Genomic DNA, 20,531 nt, shown 5'->3' on the forward strand with positions numbered 1-20,531 from the left:
ATGAAGTAAATTCTAGTGTTGCGAATTTAACTGTACAGCAGCGCAGCCGAGGCAACGAACAGAAGTTATTTAACAAATCAATTTATTAGATGTTAAAATTATTTATCAGTAACAACTGCGTTCACTCTCAAATTTTGCATTTACTTTCGTTACTATAGGAAAAAATTGCCAAGGTATAAATCGCTCGCCTTCTAATATTGTAAACTCCAATCAAATTAATGTTAGTTATTAGAATTTGTCTTATTGGATAAAAAATAAATCGTATATTGTCATGTAAATTCGAGCAGATAAATGGACTACTCTGCGACCTAAAAAAGTGAGTATCGTTAAAATTGTTGAATCTTTAGAACCGTCACGCTGAGCTCAAAATCTAAATAAATTTCATTATTTACTATAAATGTTCAATTTTAAATATAATCAGTTTTAAATATAAATTTTTGTTCATGTTAATCTTTCTCGTTATGTATTTCTTCATTTAAATGTCGAGTTAGTTTTCGAATTGTTTGAAGTTGTTACGCGAGTAGAGTGCTTCAGCATTTTATGGGCTGTAACCGCGCCAAATTTGCCAAAATCTTGGAAAGGCCACGCAACAACAAACATAAAATATATAATATGATTATAAATAAATAATATAATTGACAAAATATTCTTGGAACATTATACAATTGACTGTTTTATCAACAAAATATAAGATAGTATTGTATCCACCCCACATAAAATGGATTTTACTTATTATATTTTGTTGGCATTTTTTAAAAATTCATATCAATTCTTTAATCATATAAATATCAAATTTCATCAAATCAGATATTAAAATTACATTCTCTCTTACATCTTTGAAAAAAAACTTGATTAATAATTATAATAATCAAGCTGTTTTTTTTTTTAAAAAAGGAAATGATTATTTATTTTTTATGAAGTTTCAAATTTCATTACTCGGATCTTAAATTTCAGATTAGATTTTCGAGAGATTGATAAATTGCATTTCTCCATTTTCCTAATTTTTTCGTGTTTTATAAAAATTTTCTATTTTTTAAACATAAAAAATTATATCATTTCTAATAAAGCTAATTCGTATGACAATCAAAATGTTATTAAATAACTTCATATAGTTGATTTTTATTCCTAATTTGTACATCCCTAGGAATGTGTTTATGCATGTGTCATATGGTAGTACGCATTTAAATTAGTGGAAGAGCTGAAACAAAATAGATTAAAGAAATTTAATTAGAAAGAATATCTGTCCATATATATAAAATTTCTTATTTCTTTTATCCTTTATTAGCAAATATTTGTCGCATAGTTAGTCAGAAAACGGGTTACAGAATATTGCTATCTCAAAATGGTACGATACATTTAAAATAGGAAATTAAGATTTAAGACAATTGTAATTTGCAACTTGTATACCCAAAAAATTGTGTTCATTTATTTATTTTTTTTTTTGTAGTAAAATGTATTTAATATTTGAAATATAATGGGATATTTGTGCTTTATGTAACCTAACCTCATTATCGTATAACATTTCTTTATTGTTCTTAATATATTTCTTTTCCAGACAAATATGACGGAAGAAATTCAAAAAAATTTAAAAACAGAAATAGACAAGTACAAACAGGTTCAAAAAGGTATTCTTAATTTCTGTACATATATCATATTTTATGTGATATATCATGTAATTATAATTAATTAAATATCCTGTTACACATAGATTCTGTTTGTATCAGATTACCACAAAGCATTGAATCAAAGACAACAGCTGGATGGACAATTAAATGAGAATATTGCTGTCAAAAAAGAATTAGATCTTTTGAAATCAGAGGATGATGTTTTCAAATTAATTGGACCTGTTCTCATTAAGCAAGATGTAGAAGAAGCAAAACAAAATGTTGCTAAACGAATGGAATATATCTCTTCCGAATTGTAAGTAACCAGATATAAGAATATCATATATATAAGATCAAGAATAATTATTTTATTATTTTAGGAAAAGAGTGGAAGAATTAATAACGACATTAGATAAGAAACAAGATACACATCGTGAAACATTGGAGAAATATCAACAGATGTTTCAACAAGCTCAAGTGAAAGCATCCCTCTCTCAACCTAAAGCATAATTTTATACATGAAAAAATATTATATATTGTCGCTTGTTATGTCAATATCACAAAAGAAAAAAGATCATATAACCATAAATGTCACTATCCCTATTTCTGATTAAATTTGTTAATAAATTTCTTGGGAAGCTTTTACATTATTTTATTTATGCAACTGTGTTTACAATTATTTTAAAGCTTGAAAATAATACTGTAATGATGTTAAAGAAATATTAAAATTATTTAACCTAACTTTACTTGTGTTTATATTGAATACTTATTCGAATATATATTCCTATATATTATATATATTAAATTTATTATAGACAAAATTTATAACATACTTTTAATATGAACAGGTATGAATGGAAAATTCAGTACTTTTTATATCTCCAGAATACAAACATAGTGTACGTTCTACATTCGTAAATATGGCGATTCTTCTATCGCTTGCAAGTTTTGCGATTAACAACTCCGTCATTCACATATCAAATTTAATGTAAATAGTTATATAGTATTATTTTTAATAAAATAAAATAATGTTATTAACATTAAAACCAGATCATAAAAAACATGTATTACTTCTTATAGGACATACACCGCAAGGTATGTAAAATTATTTTTATTGCTAATTTACTTCATTATAAAATAATAATTACGTATCTTTTCCAGTTTTACAGGATTTTTGCAAATTAGCTCTAGATTATTTGCAAAAAGGGCCAAATATTAAATTATATAACGCAGCAGCTCGTAAGTAAACACATTTTTACTTATTTATATGAAATAATTAAAAAGAAAGTCTAGTGTTGAAAATTTAATTGTTTTTTTCCAGAGAAATTGGATGTTGAAGTAAGTGTAATTAAGAATTCAGTGGAAGGGCTTGTTAATTTATTAATAGAGAGTTGTAGATATAAGGTAACATAAATTTTATTAATTTATTTGTATTTCTCTTAATTCATAAAATATTATTTAACTAATATTTAATTTTTCCAGCTAAATTCTGAGGACTTCAGAGATTCAATAATATCTTTAGGTTTCTCGGAACAACAAGAAGTTATATTAAGCAAATTATACAATGTTAAAAAAGATGAAATATTGGATACGCTCAGAGATATTGGATTTAAGTTGCCAGAATACCATGATATGGAATGGAGATTTGAAGTCCAGGTATTATATTATTTCATCCCTGAACTTTGCATCTTTAATATATCATATTTTTATATTATATGTAATGTATTTTTTCATAGATTGCTTCAAGAGCATTATTGAAACAAGTTGCTCCTCTCATTACTTTGGATTTATCTATAAAGGATTCTAGCAAGGATGAAAACATTGAGCATGTATTACTTCAAACTGATCCTGTTAATTTATCACACATAACACAACAATTAGAAGAGGCTCTTCAAGAAGGTTACAGTCAACACATTCGTAGACTTTCAAGAGCAATAAAATGATGACATTGTAATATAATTATATTTTATGTAATAAAATATATGAATTATATACATAGAATATATTTAAGTCACTTTTTTTTTAGCTGTATATTATAATAAGACATCATGTATTAACTGAATCTATATTGATTATTCCAATTTACGCTTAAGAGCATATGTAAAGTTTCACTTTGATTAGATTATCCTAAATTTGAAATGACGGTAATGTTCATACATCGTACTATTCTAAAACCTTTGTAAGAGCAATATAAATGCCTTTATTAAGACTATAGATAAATTCATTTGAATATTTTATTGGATGACTTTATTGGATCTCACCATATTAAGCATATAAAAGAAGAGTAGTCTACTTGTAGTTGCAGTTGTAGTATGTGAGCAGTTAAAAGAAATATGTTACCCAAAATTATATTTTAGTGTGAATTTAAATTCAGTTTGTAAAGCCAGTTTATGATGTATACATTCAATGCGACAACTCCTTGTTTCATTGGAGCCATACCTCCAAATATTTCCATTTTAACAACTACTACAGAACCACATTTTGCAAGGCAAATAATGCGTTTCAATAATCAAACAGTTGTTAGTAAAGTGCCTGAAGAGATGTTACATTTAATTGATACATATTGGTAATTAGCATATTTGTTATTTTTAATAGCAATGAAATGTATGTTGATATTATTTTATTAAATTTTGAAATATAGGTATCGGTTTCCTCCATTGGACCCATTATGGCATAAAGTCTTAGGTTTAGTTATGATAGTATTAGGTATTATGGGATGGTGTGGAAATGGTGTAGTGGTTTATATATTTATAATAACACCATCTCTAAGAACACCAAGTAATCTTCTTGTAGTAAACCTTGCCTTTTCCGATTTCATTATGATGGGTTTCATGTGTCCACCTATGGTAATTTGCTGCTTTTATGAAACATGGGTTCTTGGTAAGAAATTTTTATCATATAATTTTGGAAAACTTAATTTTACAAAATTTTATGTTTTAAAACTTTTATTTAGGCCCCTTAATGTGTGATATTTATGCAATGGTTGGATCATTATGTGGATGCGCTTCTATATGGACCATGACAGCTATTGCTTTAGATAGATATAATGTTATAGTGAAGGTATACATGCACATGTGCACATATATAAATAGGTATGTTAATAATTACAATAAGAATAATATGATAAGAAAGTGGAATATTCTTAGGGAATGTCCGGAACACCTCTTACCATCAAAAGATCCATAATTCAAATTTTGGGTATCTGGTCTTTTGGTTTAATATGGACAATTTTACCTTTAGTAGGGTGGAATAGGTAATATCTTGATTATGAAAATGTATCTCCTATATATGTAAACTAGTGAGTATGCTTAATTATTAACATACCGAATTTATCAATTAGATATGTTCCAGAGGGTAATATGACAGCATGTGGAACAGATTACCTTACACAAGATTGGGTTTCCAAGTCGTATATATTAGTTTATTCTTTTTTTGTCTATTACACTCCATTATTCACCATTATTTATAGCTATTATTATATTGTTTCAGTAAGTATGTATTTCGAAATTATGTTAATTATTAGTTATATATGTGTAACTGTAATACATTCCTTATTATTTTATAGACTGTTGCAGCACATGAGAAAGCGATGAAAGAACAAGCAAAAAAAATGAATGTCGCTTCTTTACGGTCTGGAGAAAATCAAGGTGCTAGTGCTGAAGCAAAATTAGCAAAGGTACCGTATTATGTATTTAACTTAATTAAAGTGTTAATTTTAATTCTATGAAATATAAATATATTTTTTAGGTAGCACTAACGACAATATCGCTATGGTTTATGGCATGGACACCATATCTTGTGATCAATTACATTGGAATATTTAATCGATCTCTGATCACACCCCTTTTCACAATATGGGGTTCTCTCTTTGCGAAAGCGAACGCAATATATAATCCGATCGTTTATGGAATTAGGTATGTATTTTACGAATACATTAACGCCACCTTAACAAAAGACAATTAATAAAAAAATAATGCTAACGATCTATTTTATAAATATACCATATAGTCATCCAAAATACAGAGCCGCGTTAAAAGAGAAGCTACCGTTCTTAGTATGTGGCTCAACGGAAGAACAAACCGCTGGAGGGGAGAAAACTTCAGAAGCTGGTGGATAACTTGAATGTTATTTTATTTTATTGTAAATACATAGAATGTTTTGTAAATTAAATATTATCCGAAAATTGATTTAAGAAGGAGGTGCTCGCACTTTTAAAGGAAATAATGAAATTTGTAGGTACAGTTGCTTGCAGAATTTATTTGCTTTTATAAAATTAAGGTACAGATGTTCCCTTCATGTTTCATGGTGAATGTGATGTGCTTACTAATCTAGTAAACATAGAGCTGTTACCTGGTGTACCAAAGTGACCATGTATATTGTTACGCAATAAATGTAGAAAATTAAAATCATACCTATGAATTGATGTAAAATGATCCGCATTGTGGTGAGATGCGCATCACGCATTCAATCACAGGCGATTCAAATATTGATCATTTAATGTCGCGTATACAATGACTTCGTATACTGGAGTTGTTCCTCACCGAATTAGATGTGCTGGCCATTAGGCTATACTTTTGAATGTTTGATTTCATATTCGACATATTCGATTTAAACTGCTTTAATTTTGAATGTCTAATTGACCACATTGATAGTTTTGTTATCGATAAAAAATATTTCTTAATGTTATATCAGGTGTTAATATTTACAAACCGTGTCTGTAATAAAATTTGCTGTTATTCTTACCTAGTTAGGTATATTTTAATCTATATTCTTTTGATTGCCCGCGTCACGGTTCGAATATAAGTAAGGTGCAGCCATGGCATATATTATTGTTTTATGCATTTGATTTTTCGTTGTCTGCAACAGTAGTTGTACCAGAAACAGTAGATGTAGCGTCTGTGGGTGCTGGTTCGGCGGCGCATGCCAATGATGGGAATCTTGCAAACAACGCAGCTCGGTATTTCGGATGGCTAGAGGAGAGGAAAAGAAAAAGAAAAGTTTAATTTTATATTGATTTAAACTTATGTAAATATAGCTACCTAATTCCATAAACGATCGGATTGTAAACTGCATTGGCTTTGGCAAATAGAGAACCCCAAATTGTGTAAAGCGGACTGATCTTAACGAGACTGAAGATGCCAGACCAGTTGATGACCAAATACGGGGTCCAAGCCATGAACCATAAGGAGATTGTCATAAGGGCAACCTAGAATCATTATAAAATATCCCGTTATAAGTAAGGAAAGTTTAAAATCAAATATTCGTTACATTAGAAATTTATTACATACTTTTGCCAATTTACACTCGGCACTAGTATTTTGATTTTCAGATGATCGGAGAGAAGCTACGTTCATCTTTTTGGCTTGTTCGCGCATATTCTTCTCGTGGGCAGCTACCGCCTGGATAATGAACCAGTAACTCCAAATGATGAGGAACAGTGGGAAGAAGTAAACCCAGATGCTGTATAATAGGATGTAGGAGACGGATACTATATCTTTGCTGAAGTAATCAGTGCCACACGCGGTCATGTTACCTTCTGGTACATATCTAAAAAAGAGAATCAAGTTTCGTTACTCGTAATCGATCCTCGAATGAAATGTTAATAACACTTATCAAAATATTATCGCGATCAACAAAATTACCTATTCCAGCCGAACATAGGTGCGATAGTCCAAATCAGGGAGAACAACCATATGCCCAGTATACGAAGGAGAGCTCCGTTAATGGTCAATGGCTTACCAGATAAACCTTTGACGATCACGTTGTACCTATCGAATGCAATCATCGTCATCGTCCATATGGAGCCACATCCGAACAAGGAGCCCAACATTGCGTAGATTTGACAGAAGAGAGGCCCAAGTACCCATGTCTCATAATAGCAATTGATCACCTGTTAAACAACAAGTTATATCAAATTTATTCCATATGCTTGAGTTGCGATAATATTTCTAATGGTGATATTATCTTTAAACCGATTGGAATTATTACATACTATACAATTTGGATAATATTTTTAATAGAAATATCATTTGTATAACCGATTAAGATTATTTCATATCTCAAAATGTTACAAGGATATTTTTAATCGGTATATCGCTTTTCGATTGGAATTATTTCAAGGATCGAAAAAATAAAAATTGCTTTTTTACGCACCATAGGTGGAGACATGCAGAACATCATAAGGAAATCGCTGATAGCAAGGTTGATTACAAACAAATTACTTGGCGTGCGAAGACTCTTCGTCGAAAGGAATATATAGACGACCATGCCATTTCCCGAAACCGAGATGAAACCAAGCAGACCTATTACAAATCCAAGGATTGCATGCCACATCGGATTTAATGGTGGAAACTGATACCAGTGGGCGTCGATTAGATGGAGCATATCAGGTGGAACCCTGTCAACCACCGTTTGATTTGCAAACCTTTGGGCTCCATATGTGTAGGCTTCATAACTGGGTCCCGAAACAGAAATCATCCTTGAATCTGTAAACGTTCAAACACCCCCTTAAGACTTTGTGCTTTTCTTCTTTCCTCCTTCTTTCCTTTTGACTACTTAAACATTCAAATAGTTCGAATGAATAGTTCAAAATACAAAATGTTCAACAATAGATAAAGTACAATAGACTTATCATTTCAAATCAAATTTGCCCGAGTCTGGGTTCTATCGTCACCATAAATAAGCTGTGTAACATTATCAGAAAATTTTAATGCACAGACTTTCCGAGAACACTTGAAATGAACAAAACACCATCACTCCGTTTCCGTTTCTCACCTTTAGGCTACTTGGAGAAAATCGTGGTAGAACGAACTAATCCAAGTACACGTCTCAGTTCGATTTCGGTTGACCGCGATAGGTTTTTGAAATTTAACAGAAGGTTGTAGGTAGGCTGTTAGGTCCACTGTTGGATGCGGCTCGTGTCACCGCCGTTCGACTTTCGTTTAAATATGAACCGACGTCTTACTTCGACCCTGCCATATGTACCCCTACGTTTAGTTTTCTATATGTTGTTACGATCTAAGACGGTAAACAGTCTTAAGAAGGACTTTATTAAGTTAACGAGGATTTAAGAATACCTTTGGTGTATCTTTAGTGCCACACACAGAAACCTTACAACGCTAAAGTAGGAATAGAACACGAAGAATCGCCATATCCTTTTGATACCCTTCTCCTACATCTTTTATATTTAATTTCGAACCATAATCCCTACAGTAATATCTGCCTGCATCCTTAGTTGTTTGACATACATTCAAAGAAATAAACGAGAGACTCTTGTTCGTTCTTTCGTCTTCGTCTATTCCTTCGATTCGAAGAATGAAATACAATAATTAAGTGAATATATTAGTAAACTCGTGATTTCGGTATCTATATAAGTTTTATGTAGATTTAAACTTTAATATGGTTTCATGCTATAAGAAGCTTATTATAATAGCGTATGTAATGTATTCTTCTTCTTTTTCATTAACTTGGATCGTCACATTCTTCGAGAAACCACCCTTATGTGGTTTTCTCAGAAATTAACTTCTTCATAAATCCATATATATCATGATTACGTAATATCATTCACGTTCTTTCATAGTACTTAAATCGAAATATAGAAATAATATAAAAATAATAATCATTATATAATCATTCATTCATGTACATATGTATCTATTTCAAATTTAAAAATACATTTCGCGGTTCAAGTTTAAATAATGAGAAATATCGAATTCAGTCACATGGTGCATAATACATAGGTAATTTAATCTTCCCATTCTTAGGGCTAAGTTATTTATGACTCGCTGAATTTAAAACGATAACACACGCGCTGGCAGAACCGTTTATATTATCCATAAAATGATAATCGACTTAGAAACGAATTGATGATTTGATGAACAAATCAGTATCATACAGTTCTTTGAAGAAAAAACATGTATAAGATAAGAAAAAATCCTTCTTGCATTCAGTTTTATTTTCATACATATGTATTTGTAATATATGTCTCTATATGGACAAGTGGTCTTAATTTTATGTATAATAAATAACAATATTTAATTCGTTCATTTTTTTTTATATTTAAATCACACTCATTTATAATTTACAATTTTATTACTCAATTTTTTATTACATATAGTAGCTTTTACAGTATTTGTAGGAAATATTAACTATATATAACATATTTTGTATAGAATATGAATCATATAATATAAATAACAGAACACCTGTTCGAGAAATGTAACCTCTTAGCGTTTCGATAAACCCCGCTATCGGACTTGTCCGTACTTTGGGAGTTAAAATAATACTATGATTTTTTGTACGTTGTTCAGTGATTAACCGATATTGTAGTAATTAAGTTATTATTAAAGCAATTAATATTCCAGTGAAAATATATTTATTAAAAGTTCATAAGATCGTTAACTTTTTGTAAACGATACAAAACATGGAACTTGATGCAGGAGCACAATTAATAGCAGAGGACAGTGATCAGGAAGAGGAAGAACTAACTGCTCAAAGTGTTTTATTAGCGATAGAGGAAGCTTGGCTAAACGAAAAATTCGCTCCTGAGATTTTACCACACCGGTCTGATTTGATTGAGTGCATGTTGCAGCAAATCACACATATGGAAGAAAACATGAAGAGGTTAGACAAAGGAGATCTAAGATTAATGATACATAGAATGGAATTAGATAGGATTAAATATGTGATAAGTAATTATCTCAGGGCTCGATTAGAGAAAATTGAGAAATATACTATTCACATACTTTCTCAAGAAGCTAACAGATCTTCTGAGGATTGTTACTTATCAGTTGCAGAGCTACAATTTGCGAAAGAGTTTCTTGCAAGTATCGAAACACTTTTTAAAACAGTTGCTTTGCAACATATGCCTGGAAATTTTCAGACATTTGAAGTTGATACATTAGCTGTAAAACCTAATATGCAAGCATATGTATTTTTAAGGGCTAATGATAGAATTAATGGAATCTTACTTCCTGGTTCAATGGACGAAGAAATAGATCTTGAACCAGGTTCCCAACATATTATACAATATAGTGCTGTAGCCGATTTAGTTAAAACTGGTGCTGTTAAATTAATCTAATATCTTATACAATTTAATAGTCTGAATAAAGAAATCTAATACTTTTTATAGTCATTGTATAATGAAGTCTTATTATTTACAGTATACAAAATTAATGTATTAGAATAGATCTGTGTAATTAATCTGTTATGAAAAATTATAGAAAAGGTTGAGACAATATGTATATGTATATATATATATACATTTGTGTACATATATTTTATTAAAAAGTAATTGTACATTGAATTTACATATAATTTCATATAGTAATCTTTTCCAACATATATAAAATATATTTTGCATTATAAAATATCTAAACAATATCAAAAATACTATTATATATGAAGTACAATGCTTTGCAGATGCAAACTTATGCTCCTTATGCAAATTTACTTGTGAACATTTTCACTGTGTATGGACAATATTTTTACATTAAACAAAGTTTAAAAAATTATAGCTGGAGTATTTCAAAGAAGTTTTGATTGCAAGAAGTGTCATTATACATTAAATATAAAATAAATAATTATGTAAGTAGGAACAATATTAGTATTTACCAAAATTCTAATTATCTTTCACTGTTTCACCATTATGAATTTGTGGTAGTGACTGCAATTCTGCATTGGTGCAGACACTGTTATAAGCCTAAAATTTGATAAAAATTTATACAAATTATAACAAATTGTTATAAACAGATATTATAAGTAAGAGAATATTTAATATAAATATACCTCTTCTGCAATTTTTTTGAGTTGTTCAAACATTAGCTTCCCAGTTTCTTTGACCATACTAGTAAAATGGCCTTGCTCATTTTTAAGTAGAACATAGGGATGATCAAATTCAATTGCTTTTCCATGATCCATAACTAGCACTTTGTTACTATCCATAATTGTATTCAATCTATGTGCTATGGTTAATACTGTGCAACTCTTGAATTTTTGTCGAATAGTCTTTTGTATTAAGGCATCTGTCGCAGGATCGACATTAGCGGTAGCTTCATCAAGAAGCAGAATCTTATTATTTCTTAAGATCGCTCGAGCTAAACAGAGTAACTGTCTTTGCCCCACACTGAAATTAGCTCCACCTTGATCGACATTATAGTCTAGAGAAGAAACACTTAATTTTAATTCTACATCCTCAAGGGCAGCCCAAAGAGTAGCATCATCAAAATCATGAAATGGATCGAGATTATCTCGAAGCGTCGCTGAGAATAATACAGGTTCTTGTGGGATAATAGAAATTTTCCTTCGTAATTCATGAAGACCTATTTGTTTTGTATCTAATTTATCTATGTAAATAGCACCTTCGAGTTTAGCCAAACGAAACAAAGCTGATATCAAAGAGGTTTTACCAGCACCAGTGCGACCGACTATTCCTACCTAAAAATGCAACACTTAACGGTTAATTTAAATATATAGATAATATGCTAATTTTGTTGATAAACAATAATAAATTACCTTTTCTCCAGATTTAATGGCAAAACATAAATCTTTAAGAACTGGTGGTGCGGAATCTTCATAGCGTAAATATAAATGATCGAAATTTATTTCTCCTTTAGAAGGCCACTGTGCAGACGGTTTTTTATTAGGTTCACTTTCAAATGGTCCCTCTTTATCGAGTTGTGTAAATTGTAGAATTCGTTCTACACTTGTCATTTGCGATATTGTTTCTGCAGTTTGACGCATTCCATGCTGAAGCATTCCACATAAGATTAATACTTGAGATATGGCTAATCCTACATTTCCCGCAAATGTATTTCCTAAAAATATGTAAATAGATATTTAGTGACATAGTGTTAATTACTTCTCTGATGACAGCATAAATTTATAAATTACCATCATCCAATATGATGAAGCTATAGGTAATAAAAGCAATAAAACAAATAGACACAACATCTAATGCAAATCCAAAAGCAGTACTTGTTGCTATTGTCAAGTAATAAGCACTAGTATGAAGATCTTGGTGAACGTCGAATTCTTTCCGAACCATGTTATGCGCGCAAGCAGAACGAATTGTTGTTAGTCCTAATAAGGAAGAACTAACATGGGAGAAAACAGGACTTTTGGCTAAAATTTTATAGAGAATTGTTAATAATATCACATTAATCATTCTGAATAATATTTATCTAATAAATTACAAAATGCTTACTAGTTCCTTCAAAACGTTTCATATCTTGCGCAGTTTTAAGATAAATATTTCGTATTTGCCAATATAAGAAACCCATGATAAACATTGGAAATATTGTCCACCAATTAATAATGAAAACTTGAACTAAAATTCCAACCATTACTGTAAATATTTGGATGGATTCTATCATCGTTCTTGGTAAAATTTCATCTACTGATCCAACATCCTTTGAGAAACGATTTAGAATGCGACCTAAAATTTAACATTATAATATTTTTATTTTGTATAATTTTATTTTATATAATTTTAAATACTTACCAGAAGGATGTGTGTCAAAAAATAGCATCGGCGCTTTTAATAAACACGAAAACATGAGATTATGAAGATTTTTACTAGCATTCATACATATTTTATAAAATACAATATTTCTTGTGGATGTCAATACAATGCTTGTAAGGATGAATGCTCCATAAATCCACAAAGCAGTGTCACGATGGAGGTAAACTGTATTGGACCTCGCGTTAATAGTCCACGTCTATACATATAAAATAAAAAATAAGATTCGGCTCTATTTCTTAAATGGAAAAGAAGCAAAGTAAAATTACTAACAATATTATCAAAACTCTCATTTTTTAATGGGAACAATTTTGAAATTGTACTATTAAAATCATCCATCTCCAATAAAGCCGTTTCATTTGTTGATTTATTTGTATCTCCGTCAGCGGAAAACGGTACTGTGCGGTTTTGTTCTGATAGTTGAACTGTATGATTAATACTATTACGTTTAATGCGTATTTCTTCTTGTTTTGTCCTAAAAAAGAAAAGAGAACAAAACACAAGATAACTCTTACTAAAAGGAAATAATAATAGATACTAACCAATAAGCAACCCAATAATCGCAACCACTACTTCCAATCTGTCCAAAAATTAAAGACCATACAAAAATCAGAATCATTAAGAGAGATCCTCCAGCTCGAAAATATTTCCAATAAAGAGATTTAGAAACGTTTCCTTTTGCCATTAATTCCTCAGTTTCTTTTGGTTCTGTTTCATCATCATCTTTACCATTACCATAATTAATAGATAAATCAGGATTAGTATTATCATCAATTTCCATGACTTCCGAATCTCCTTTATTTTCTTCTGTTGAAAGCATATGTAAAAAGTCTGTACGTTTGCTTTGAATTTCTGCAAATGTACCTTCACATTCGATTTTGCCCTAAAATAAACATTACTTTATAACATAACAATGTTATAAAAATAATATAACATAACAATAGCATAATAATATAATAATGACAGTTTTGATTATTACTACTTACGTTATTCAATAGAATAATGTAATCGCAATCTTTTAAATATTGAACCTGATGTGTTACAAGAATTCTTGTTTTATTTCGAAGATAATTTTTGATGCATTCATTGAACAATTGTTTTCCTACGTGAGTATCGACTGCGGATAGTGGATCATCTAATAAATAAATATCCGCGTTCCTATATACAGCCCTGTTGTAACGATCATTTGAATAAAAAGTGGTTCTTAAAGTTAATATTTCAACATAATATCGTTTATTTCTTGTCGACATGTACCTAGCTAAATTAATTCTTGCTCGTTGACCACCACTGAGTGATGCGCCTCTATCTCCAACTAAAGTTCTGTCGCCGTAATTAAACTGCTGAAAATCTTTAAAGAGAGTACATACTCTAACAACATCATTATACTTTTCTTTATCATAAGACTGCCCAAAAAGTACATTATTGCGCACTGTACCCGAAAATAACCACGCTTCTTGACTAGCATAAGACACAGTACCATTTACTTTTATTTCTCCATGTGATTGTTGTAGTTCCTTTAAAATTAATTGAAGAAACGAACTCTGAAAATGTACATGAAGATTAGCAGTATTCTGTATCACAAACAATGAAGACATTACTTTTTAAGGATATATATATATATATATATATATATATATATATATATATATATGAGGATATATTACCTTTCCTGCACCAACTGAACCAACAATAGCATAAAGCTTACCAGGTTCTATTTGAACATTGATATCATGTAACGTATTTGCAATTGTGTTTTCTGTCCAAGATGCTGTAATATTTTTCATCATAATACTACCATCTCCATTGGTTTGTTGTGACTGGATTATATTATTATTTTCTTTCAATAAAAGGAAATTCTAATAAAAAAATGTTATGTTATAAATTACATATATAAAATCCACATAGAACAAAACGATGATAATTATTCATCTTACTTCAAGTCTCTTAATAGATACATGAGCCTCTGCAGCAGCAGATACAGCCATCGGGTATAATATTGCCATAGTAAGTTGGAGGATATTGAAATATTGTGCCATCGAAAATACTTTATCGGCAGATATAGTGTTGCCGAGAAGTACATATGCCATAATTGTAAAGTATAATGTTGTACGTTCAGTAAACACAAAAGTAGCTAAGGTAAAACCTCGTAAGTACGATGCAACTGTTAGTACGTCTATCTCCTGACTAAAAAGTAATTATACATTTTAAACACATTTAATAATTTATAATACTTGTATAATAATAATAATAACATAACAAAACACGGAAGAAAACCTTCTAACAAAGCTAACAAGTTTTTCAAATGGTTGTTCCCAAGTATACATTTTAATGACTTGAATTCCACCAATTATTTCTGACATTAATCTTACTCTTTCGTCAGTCCTAACTGCGATTTTTAATCTTAATTTTGATACCCATTTTCCTAGATATCCTACAATAAAACCACATTAGTTAGTTTCTTCTTTTATAATTTAAAAGGCTATTACACAAACAAAATTGTAATAGCGATACATGATAACATATATACATACCTTGAACAGGTACAGTTTGCATAGTTATAAGAAAAACACCAGCTAAAGATGCGATTCCTACACTTTCCCATATCATAAAAGTAATCAGAGCACCTTGAATTGGTAAGATCCAAATATAATGCAACGCTATAAATAATTGTTCAAATCTTGCTACATCATTTGACATTATGTTTATAATTTGTCCAGGAGTAGTAACATTAGTAGAAGATCTTGACAAACGCAAAATCTAAAAGCAATGGTATTTTAAGTAACAATAGTTGATAAATATAAATTTATGGATGATAATTTGTTTCACCTTTCTATACATTAGAGAGGAACATGCTACTCTCACTCTCATTCCAACTTCCATTAAACCTAACATAGAATGATGAGTAATTAAAGCTCCACATAAGACTATAAGTATAACAGCTGAAGCATAAATGTATGCTTCATTGGCTGTGGATGTTGCTCTAGGATCAAAGTGCCAGATAAGAAGACCTAACACATATGGTTGAATAACCCTAGAATTCCATAGTGATTAAAAATTATACAACAATATTATAATATATTATAATGATAAAAATTATGCAATGATACATAAGAAACTTCACGCTCTTACCTTAAAACAACTGCTAAAAAAAACTGCCATCCTCCATAGTGAGCAAATGACCACATAAATGTTTTTTTTAAAGCATTAAAAAATTTAGGTTTTCTATTTGCTCCTTCTGCGGACTTAACTTCTTTAATCCAGTTCCTAAGCAAGAATGGAGACAATACAAACATAGTTCATGATATGAATTTTATCAGATTCAAAATATTGATATTATTCTTATGTACATATGCTTATTACCTCTCGAGTTTATCTCCAAGATGTTGACTAACATCATTTGGCATGACATTGTAGATATCTTTAATCTCAAGATCATGATCCTTAGCATACCAAAATAGGGGTTTCAGCCACCTTAAATATAATAATAAATATTTTTATATAACAATAGCTCTATTTAAAAAAAAATTATTATAATTGACATAGAAAACTTACCAAAAGATCAGTTTACTAAAAACATTCGCCGTTAATTTTGGATTAGGATTGTCATACTTCTTACTAGAATCCATGATCGATCGTTTTACACATAGTACAGCTATTTCTACAAGAATAAACCATGCCGCACAAAAGAATTTGAGTAGTCACTCTAAAAAGCATTAAGTACATTTACGTTAATTCAACAGTAATTCTTCGCGTCATCATTAAGGAGTCACGAGTAACAATTCCGTTCCTCTCAACTAATTGGTAGGAGTTTTCTGTTACGAGATAGTAAGGAACCTATTAAGAAATGATTCAACAAATCATGACACGTGCACAACACGCGCACGATCGATTGAACGTATGTAATTACATAAGGTTCTCGAGATCACAAACTATTGCACAGTAATGCATAGTATTCGTGAGAAGATAGGATGTGATGAAAATGTCAAGGGCATTAACTTATCCCAAACATTAATAGGTTATTTTTACCTATCTATTTCTAGAAATTGTACTAATGAAAGGGGAGGAAGAATTATATCCTTCCTTTTTTATTCGCAGCATGCAATGGATCATATATAATATGGGAACAAGGTGAATTGCATTAAAAAAATATATTTACAAGCGCTGATCATGTATTTAACTAAAAATTACAATGAATAATGTTTTATGAAGATAAGGAACTAAGATAGATAAAAGCAATAAATGAAAAAAATTATGAAACTTCTATAACTATGTAGATAAGCTTATCGTGTAATATAATGTGATCTAATATAATGTAACATGAACATAATGTAATGAACATATGTTTACCATTTTATCAAGGTTTTCGTGTTTTATTCAATGAAAATATCAATTAAAGAATATATATGATGACTTTCAACTTTCCTTTTTTTTGTTATTTTCATTACACAATTTCGTTGTCCAGACAACTGAAGTAAATTGTCACAGGATTTTTCTTGGGTAGCGGATGACTGACTTCCAAAATTTCTTGTAATTAAGAAAAATCTTTAATTCTTTTTCGGTTCGACAATCCAAGAAAATTTCAAATAATATTTCAAGATATACGTGTTATTCTAAAGTAATCAAAATGGTATGACGTAAATGAAATTCATGATACTCTATTACACAAGCAATATATCTCTTTTTAACAATGTTCAGTACAATGTAAAATGAATTACATATGTTTATTTTCAAGTTTCAAACGATGTAAAGCATTTTTTGATTGCAGAAGACTATTTTTATTCAATTGTTAATCGTTAACGGAAGTTATAAATTTTGCTTCAGCGTGAGTGTATTTCAATGCACGTTGGTCAAGCAGGTGTTCAAATGGGTAATGCGTGTTGGGAATTGTATTGTTTGGAACATGGAATTCAACCGGATGGAACGATACCATCAGACAAAGTGTCCGGGACAAACGATTGTTTTAATACCTTTTTCAATGAAACCAGTTCTGGCAAGATGGTACCGCGTGCTGTGATGGTTGACTTAGAGCCTACGGTCGTTGGTTAGTTTAATTTCCATAAAAAGAAAATCTCAACTATATAAATCGTAAAATCTTTTGAAACTCTATGGAAGGCTGATGTAACGAGTGATGTTAAAATTACGAATATTTCAAAACTCCCTATAGACGAAGTAAGGATAGGACGTTACAAGCAATTATATCACCCCGAACAATTAATCACGGGTAAAGAAGATGCTGCAAACAATTATGCTCGTGGTCATTATTCCATTGGTAGGGAAGTAATAGACTCTGTAATGGATCGGGTGAGAAGGTTGACGGATCAATGTACTGGACTTCAAGGATTCTTCGTCTTCCATTCGTTTGGAGGAGGCACCGGGTCGGGATTCACTTCGTTGCTTATGCAAAAACTGTCCGATGATTATGGAAAAAAGAGCAAATTAGAATTTGCCGTATATCCAGCACCACAAGTATGCAAAGCCAAAAAGAAAGAAAAAGAATAAATAGATATTTTTTTCGCGTTTGTTTTATCTATAGTTACCTTGTATATATGATAGGAAGTTGGGTAACACAGTATCCTTACGTAAAGAAAAATAATGTGTAGGTGTCTACCGCCGTCGTAGAACCATACAACTCGATTCTGACAACTCACACTACAATCGGTCATTCGGATTGCGCGTTTATGGTGGATAACGAAGCGATTTATGATATATGTAGACGGAAGCTTGGTATCGAGCGGCCTTCATATGCGAATCTGAATCGCCTTATCAGCCAAGTGGTATCATCGATAACTGCCTCTTTGAGATTCGATGGTGCTCTGAACGTAGATCTAACGGAATTTCAAACGAACTTAGTACCATATCCTAGGATTCATTTCCCACTGGCGACTTATGCGCCGGTGGTTTCGGCTGATAAAGCTTTCCACGAAGGGATGTCCGTAGCAGAAATAACGTCCGAATGCTTCGAGGCATCCAATCAAATGGTCAAATGCGATCCTCGAGAAGGAAAATATATGGCCTGCTGCCTGCTTTATCGCGGGGAGGTGGTACCAAAGGATGTGAACGCGGCAATTGCGGCTATGAAAAGGAAAAGTTGTATACGTTTTGTTGATTGGTGTCCGACTGGTTTTAAGGTCGGCATCAATTATCAACCACCTACTGTTGTTCCGGGTGGAGACCTCGCCAAGGTATCAATTATTACATAAATATGTCTGTCACTATCAGTAATAATTAAAGAGCAAAATTTAATGTTTCGCGGTATTGTTTCCATGCGTTGTAATTAAAGGATTAAACATACTATAGTTGAAGCACTAATTCAGTTATTTAAACATTTTTTGAGATAATTTATATATTATTTTTAAAATGCAATTACAAAGTTAAATATGATATAGGTTCAAAGGGCGGTTTCAATGTTGTCGAACACAACAGCTATCGAGGAAGCCTGGTCTAAATTAAATTACAAGTTCGATCTTATGTATCACAAGCGAGCATTCGTTCATTGGTACGTCGGAGAAGGTATGGAGGAAGGTGAGTTTGCAGAAGCGCGTGATGATCTTGCCGCATTAGAGAGAGACTACGAAGAAGTCGCACTCGAATCGTCAACCACACCAGATGCTTCGTTGGAATATTAATACATATAAATGCACGTAATCCGTGCAAGTATTTCGGCATTTTTCAGCTACCCAACAAAAGGACTTATGCATGATCAAATTAATTGTATGTACAAAGAGACTGGTGTTTTATATTACGCTTCTTATGTCTTGTGATTTGTTTATTTATTTTCATCTTTTTAATAAAATTATTTTTTTATAACATTTATTTAAAAAATATATTAATAAAATAAACAAAAATATATTCCCCCAGTTAGCTTTGAAGTTTTGGGTGATGTATAATTAAATTAAAAATAAATTTCTATGTACTAGAAACAGTATTTTTACCTCAAAAAAATAAAACTCATAAATTATAACATACTTTCTGTTTTCGTAAATAGTAGAAGTGGAATTTATTCAAAATTCCAAATCAGTATAATTATTGCACTAACAATAAGTACGTGGATATAGTGATTTATCACTTTCGCAAAACAAGATATTTAAATTATCTGAAGACAATATTATCGTGTTATTACTTGTAAAGAATATATCTTATATATATACAACATTCACAAGTAAATGTAGTAACTTTACCGAATATACTTAACGAAAATAACTTTCTTTTAATGATAATGTACTGTATCACAAAAAAACTTTTGTGACATCTTATCATTATTATATTTATATTTCTCTTAATGCTAAAGTAATCTCTATTTATTTATGTTTGCTTATCTTACAGGAAATTTTAATTACAATTTTGATTTTTACAAAGAAGATAAAAAATTGTAATTGATTAATGAAGGATGAAAAAGGTATATATTAGAA

At 30.6% G+C, this 20,531-nt stretch overlaps 7 protein-coding genes across 17 annotated transcripts; 5 read left to right on the forward strand and 2 right to left on the reverse strand.

Annotated features, from left to right (window-relative positions):
• The first annotated feature begins 97 nt into the window (after positions 1-97).
• Positions 98-2,247, forward strand: LOC122575553 (prefoldin subunit 6). 2 transcript variants are annotated; one of them, XM_043744625.1, is made up of 4 exons: positions 98-316; positions 1,556-1,625; positions 1,725-1,920; positions 1,985-2,247. In XM_043744625.1, exons 2-4 carry the CDS (start codon positions 1,562-1,564, stop codon positions 2,112-2,114), a joined length of 390 nt encoding a protein of 129 aa, XP_043600560.1. In that variant the 5' UTR covers positions 98-316; positions 1,556-1,561; the 3' UTR covers positions 2,115-2,247. The 2 variants fall into 2 exon arrangements, with proteins under 2 accessions (XP_043600560.1, XP_043600559.1); XM_043744624.1 differs by lacking the exon at positions 98-316 and adding an exon at positions 1,142-1,345.
• Positions 2,248-2,481: 234 nt separating this feature from the next.
• LOC122575551 (COMM domain-containing protein 2) lies at positions 2,482-3,605 on the forward strand. The gene is made up of 5 exons (XM_043744621.1): positions 2,482-2,699; positions 2,766-2,843; positions 2,926-3,008; positions 3,087-3,260; positions 3,341-3,605. Exons 1-5 carry the CDS (start codon positions 2,633-2,635, stop codon positions 3,545-3,547), a joined length of 609 nt encoding a protein of 202 aa, XP_043600556.1. The 5' UTR covers positions 2,482-2,632; the 3' UTR covers positions 3,548-3,605.
• Positions 3,606-3,747: 142 nt separating this feature from the next.
• On the forward strand, positions 3,748-6,428 carry LOC122575547 (rhodopsin-like). The gene is made up of 8 exons (XM_043744615.1): positions 3,748-4,170; positions 4,246-4,484; positions 4,558-4,664; positions 4,751-4,857; positions 4,945-5,092; positions 5,170-5,280; positions 5,352-5,518; positions 5,613-6,428. Exons 1-8 carry the CDS (start codon positions 3,995-3,997, stop codon positions 5,719-5,721), a joined length of 1,164 nt encoding a protein of 387 aa, XP_043600550.1. The 5' UTR covers positions 3,748-3,994; the 3' UTR covers positions 5,722-6,428.
• Positions 5,842-8,550, reverse strand: LOC122575548 (rhodopsin, long-wavelength). The gene is made up of 6 exons (XM_043744616.1): positions 8,379-8,550; positions 7,758-8,089; positions 7,247-7,494; positions 6,893-7,151; positions 6,644-6,810; positions 5,842-6,574 (listed from the first exon to the last, which is right to left on the reverse strand). The coding sequence occupies exons 2-6, from the start codon at positions 8,079-8,081 to the stop codon at positions 6,439-6,441; spliced, it is 1,134 nt and encodes a 377-aa protein (XP_043600551.1). The 5' UTR covers positions 8,082-8,089; positions 8,379-8,550; the 3' UTR covers positions 5,842-6,438.
• Positions 8,551-9,390: 840 nt separating this feature from the next.
• LOC122575550 (DNA replication complex GINS protein SLD5) lies at positions 9,391-10,745 on the forward strand. Of its 3 annotated transcripts, none has more exons than XM_043744619.1 (2): positions 9,391-9,519; positions 9,968-10,745. In XM_043744619.1, the coding sequence occupies exon 2, from the start codon at positions 10,027-10,029 to the stop codon at positions 10,681-10,683; it is 657 nt and encodes a 218-aa protein (XP_043600554.1). In that variant the 5' UTR covers positions 9,391-9,519; positions 9,968-10,026; the 3' UTR covers positions 10,684-10,745. The 3 variants fall into 3 exon arrangements, with proteins under 3 accessions (XP_043600554.1, XP_043600555.1, XP_043600553.1); XM_043744620.1 differs by lacking the exon at positions 9,391-9,519 and having other exon boundaries at positions 9,712-10,294; positions 10,394-10,745; XM_043744618.1 differs by lacking the exon at positions 9,391-9,519 and adding an exon at positions 9,718-9,900.
• Positions 10,734-18,796, reverse strand: LOC122575541 (ATP-binding cassette sub-family C member 4-like). Of its 5 annotated transcripts, none has more exons than XM_043744597.1 (19): positions 18,660-18,796; positions 16,675-16,825; positions 16,483-16,593; positions 16,252-16,386; positions 15,949-16,153; positions 15,654-15,879; positions 15,397-15,553; positions 15,057-15,306; positions 14,787-14,978; positions 14,377-14,663; positions 14,109-14,292; positions 13,665-14,005; positions 13,396-13,597; positions 13,105-13,321; positions 12,808-13,038; positions 12,495-12,725; positions 12,117-12,418; positions 11,391-12,038; positions 10,734-11,304 (listed from the first exon to the last, which is right to left on the reverse strand). In XM_043744597.1, the coding sequence occupies exons 2-19, from the start codon at positions 16,746-16,748 to the stop codon at positions 11,224-11,226; spliced, it is 4,074 nt and encodes a 1,357-aa protein (XP_043600532.1). In that variant the 5' UTR covers positions 16,749-16,825; positions 18,660-18,796; the 3' UTR covers positions 10,734-11,223. The 5 variants fall into 5 exon arrangements, with proteins under 5 accessions (XP_043600532.1, XP_043600535.1, XP_043600533.1 ...); XM_043744600.1 differs by having other exon boundaries at positions 16,675-16,780; positions 18,660-18,678; XM_043744598.1 differs by lacking the exon at positions 18,660-18,796 and adding an exon at positions 16,844-17,011 and having other exon boundaries at positions 16,675-16,780.
• Positions 16,998-20,395, forward strand: LOC122575546 (tubulin alpha chain-like). Of its 4 annotated transcripts, XM_043744614.1 has the most exons (6): positions 16,998-17,137; positions 17,218-17,250; positions 17,944-18,163; positions 18,287-18,588; positions 18,723-19,304; positions 19,509-20,395. In XM_043744614.1, exons 3-6 carry the CDS (start codon positions 17,959-17,961, stop codon positions 19,746-19,748), a joined length of 1,329 nt encoding a protein of 442 aa, XP_043600549.1. In that variant the 5' UTR covers positions 16,998-17,137; positions 17,218-17,250; positions 17,944-17,958; the 3' UTR covers positions 19,749-20,395. The 4 variants fall into 4 exon arrangements, with proteins under 4 accessions (XP_043600549.1, XP_043600547.1, XP_043600548.1 ...); XM_043744612.1 differs by having other exon boundaries at positions 17,116-17,250; XM_043744613.1 differs by lacking the exon at positions 16,998-17,137 and having other exon boundaries at positions 17,158-17,250; positions 17,888-18,163.
• The last annotated feature ends 136 nt before the right edge of the window (positions 20,396-20,531 follow it).

Source organism: Bombus pyrosoma, linkage group LG15 (assembly GCF_014825855.1).
Source record: "Bombus pyrosoma isolate SC7728 linkage group LG15, ASM1482585v1, whole genome shotgun sequence".
Classification (NCBI taxonomy): domain Eukaryota; kingdom Metazoa; phylum Arthropoda; class Insecta; order Hymenoptera; family Apidae; genus Bombus; species Bombus pyrosoma.

Bases quoted from the DNA above. Each gene is read 5' to 3' on its own strand.
- LOC122575553 (XM_043744624.1), top strand. The intron at 1,626-1,724 runs GTATTCTTAATT...TGTTTGTATCAG, and splicing joins GTACAAACAGGTTCAAAAAG to ATTACCACAAAGCATTGAAT. The intron at 1,921-1,984 runs GTAAGTAACCAG...TTATTATTTTAG, and splicing joins GAATATATCTCTTCCGAATT to GAAAAGAGTGGAAGAATTAA.
- LOC122575551 (XM_043744621.1), top strand. From the start codon at position 2,633: ATGTTATTAACATTAAAACCAGATCATAAAAAACATGTATTACTTCTT. The intron at 2,700-2,765 runs GTATGTAAAATT...TATCTTTTCCAG, and splicing joins TATAGGACATACACCGCAAG to TTTTACAGGATTTTTGCAAA. The intron at 3,009-3,086 runs GTAACATAAATT...TAATTTTTCCAG, and splicing joins TAGAGAGTTGTAGATATAAG to CTAAATTCTGAGGACTTCAG.
- LOC122575547 (XM_043744615.1), top strand. From the start codon at position 3,995: ATGATGTATACATTCAATGCGACAACTCCTTGTTTCATTGGAGCCATA. The intron at 5,093-5,169 runs GTAAGTATGTAT...ATTATTTTATAG, and splicing joins GCTATTATTATATTGTTTCA to ACTGTTGCAGCACATGAGAA. The intron at 5,281-5,351 runs GTACCGTATTAT...TATATTTTTTAG, and splicing joins CTGAAGCAAAATTAGCAAAG to GTAGCACTAACGACAATATC.
- LOC122575548 (XM_043744616.1), bottom strand. From the start codon at position 8,081: ATGATTTCTGTTTCGGGACCCAGTTATGAAGCCTACACATATGGAGCC. The intron at 7,152-7,246 runs GTAATTTTGTTG...TCTCTTTTTTAG, and splicing joins CCTATGTTCGGCTGGAATAG to ATATGTACCAGAAGGTAACA. The intron at 6,811-6,892 runs GTATGTAATAAA...TAATGATTCTAG, and splicing joins CCGAGTGTAAATTGGCAAAA to GTTGCCCTTATGACAATCTC.
- LOC122575550 (XM_043744619.1), top strand. From the start codon at position 10,027: ATGGAACTTGATGCAGGAGCACAATTAATAGCAGAGGACAGTGATCAG.
- LOC122575541 (XM_043744597.1), bottom strand. From the start codon at position 16,748: ATGGATTCTAGTAAGAAGTATGACAATCCTAATCCAAAATTAACGGCG. The intron at 14,979-15,056 runs GTAAGATGAATA...TTTTTTTATTAG, and splicing joins TATCTATTAAGAGACTTGAA to AATTTCCTTTTATTGAAAGA. The intron at 11,305-11,390 runs GTATATTTATAT...ATCAAATTTTAG, and splicing joins TCAAAAAAATTGCAGAAGAG to GCTTATAACAGTGTCTGCAC.
- LOC122575546 (XM_043744614.1), top strand. From the start codon at position 17,959: ATGCACGTTGGTCAAGCAGGTGTTCAAATGGGTAATGCGTGTTGGGAA. The intron at 18,164-18,286 runs GTTAGTTTAATT...AACTCCCTATAG, and splicing joins CTTAGAGCCTACGGTCGTTG to ACGAAGTAAGGATAGGACGT. The intron at 19,305-19,508 runs GTATCAATTATT...AATATGATATAG, and splicing joins CGGGTGGAGACCTCGCCAAG to GTTCAAAGGGCGGTTTCAAT.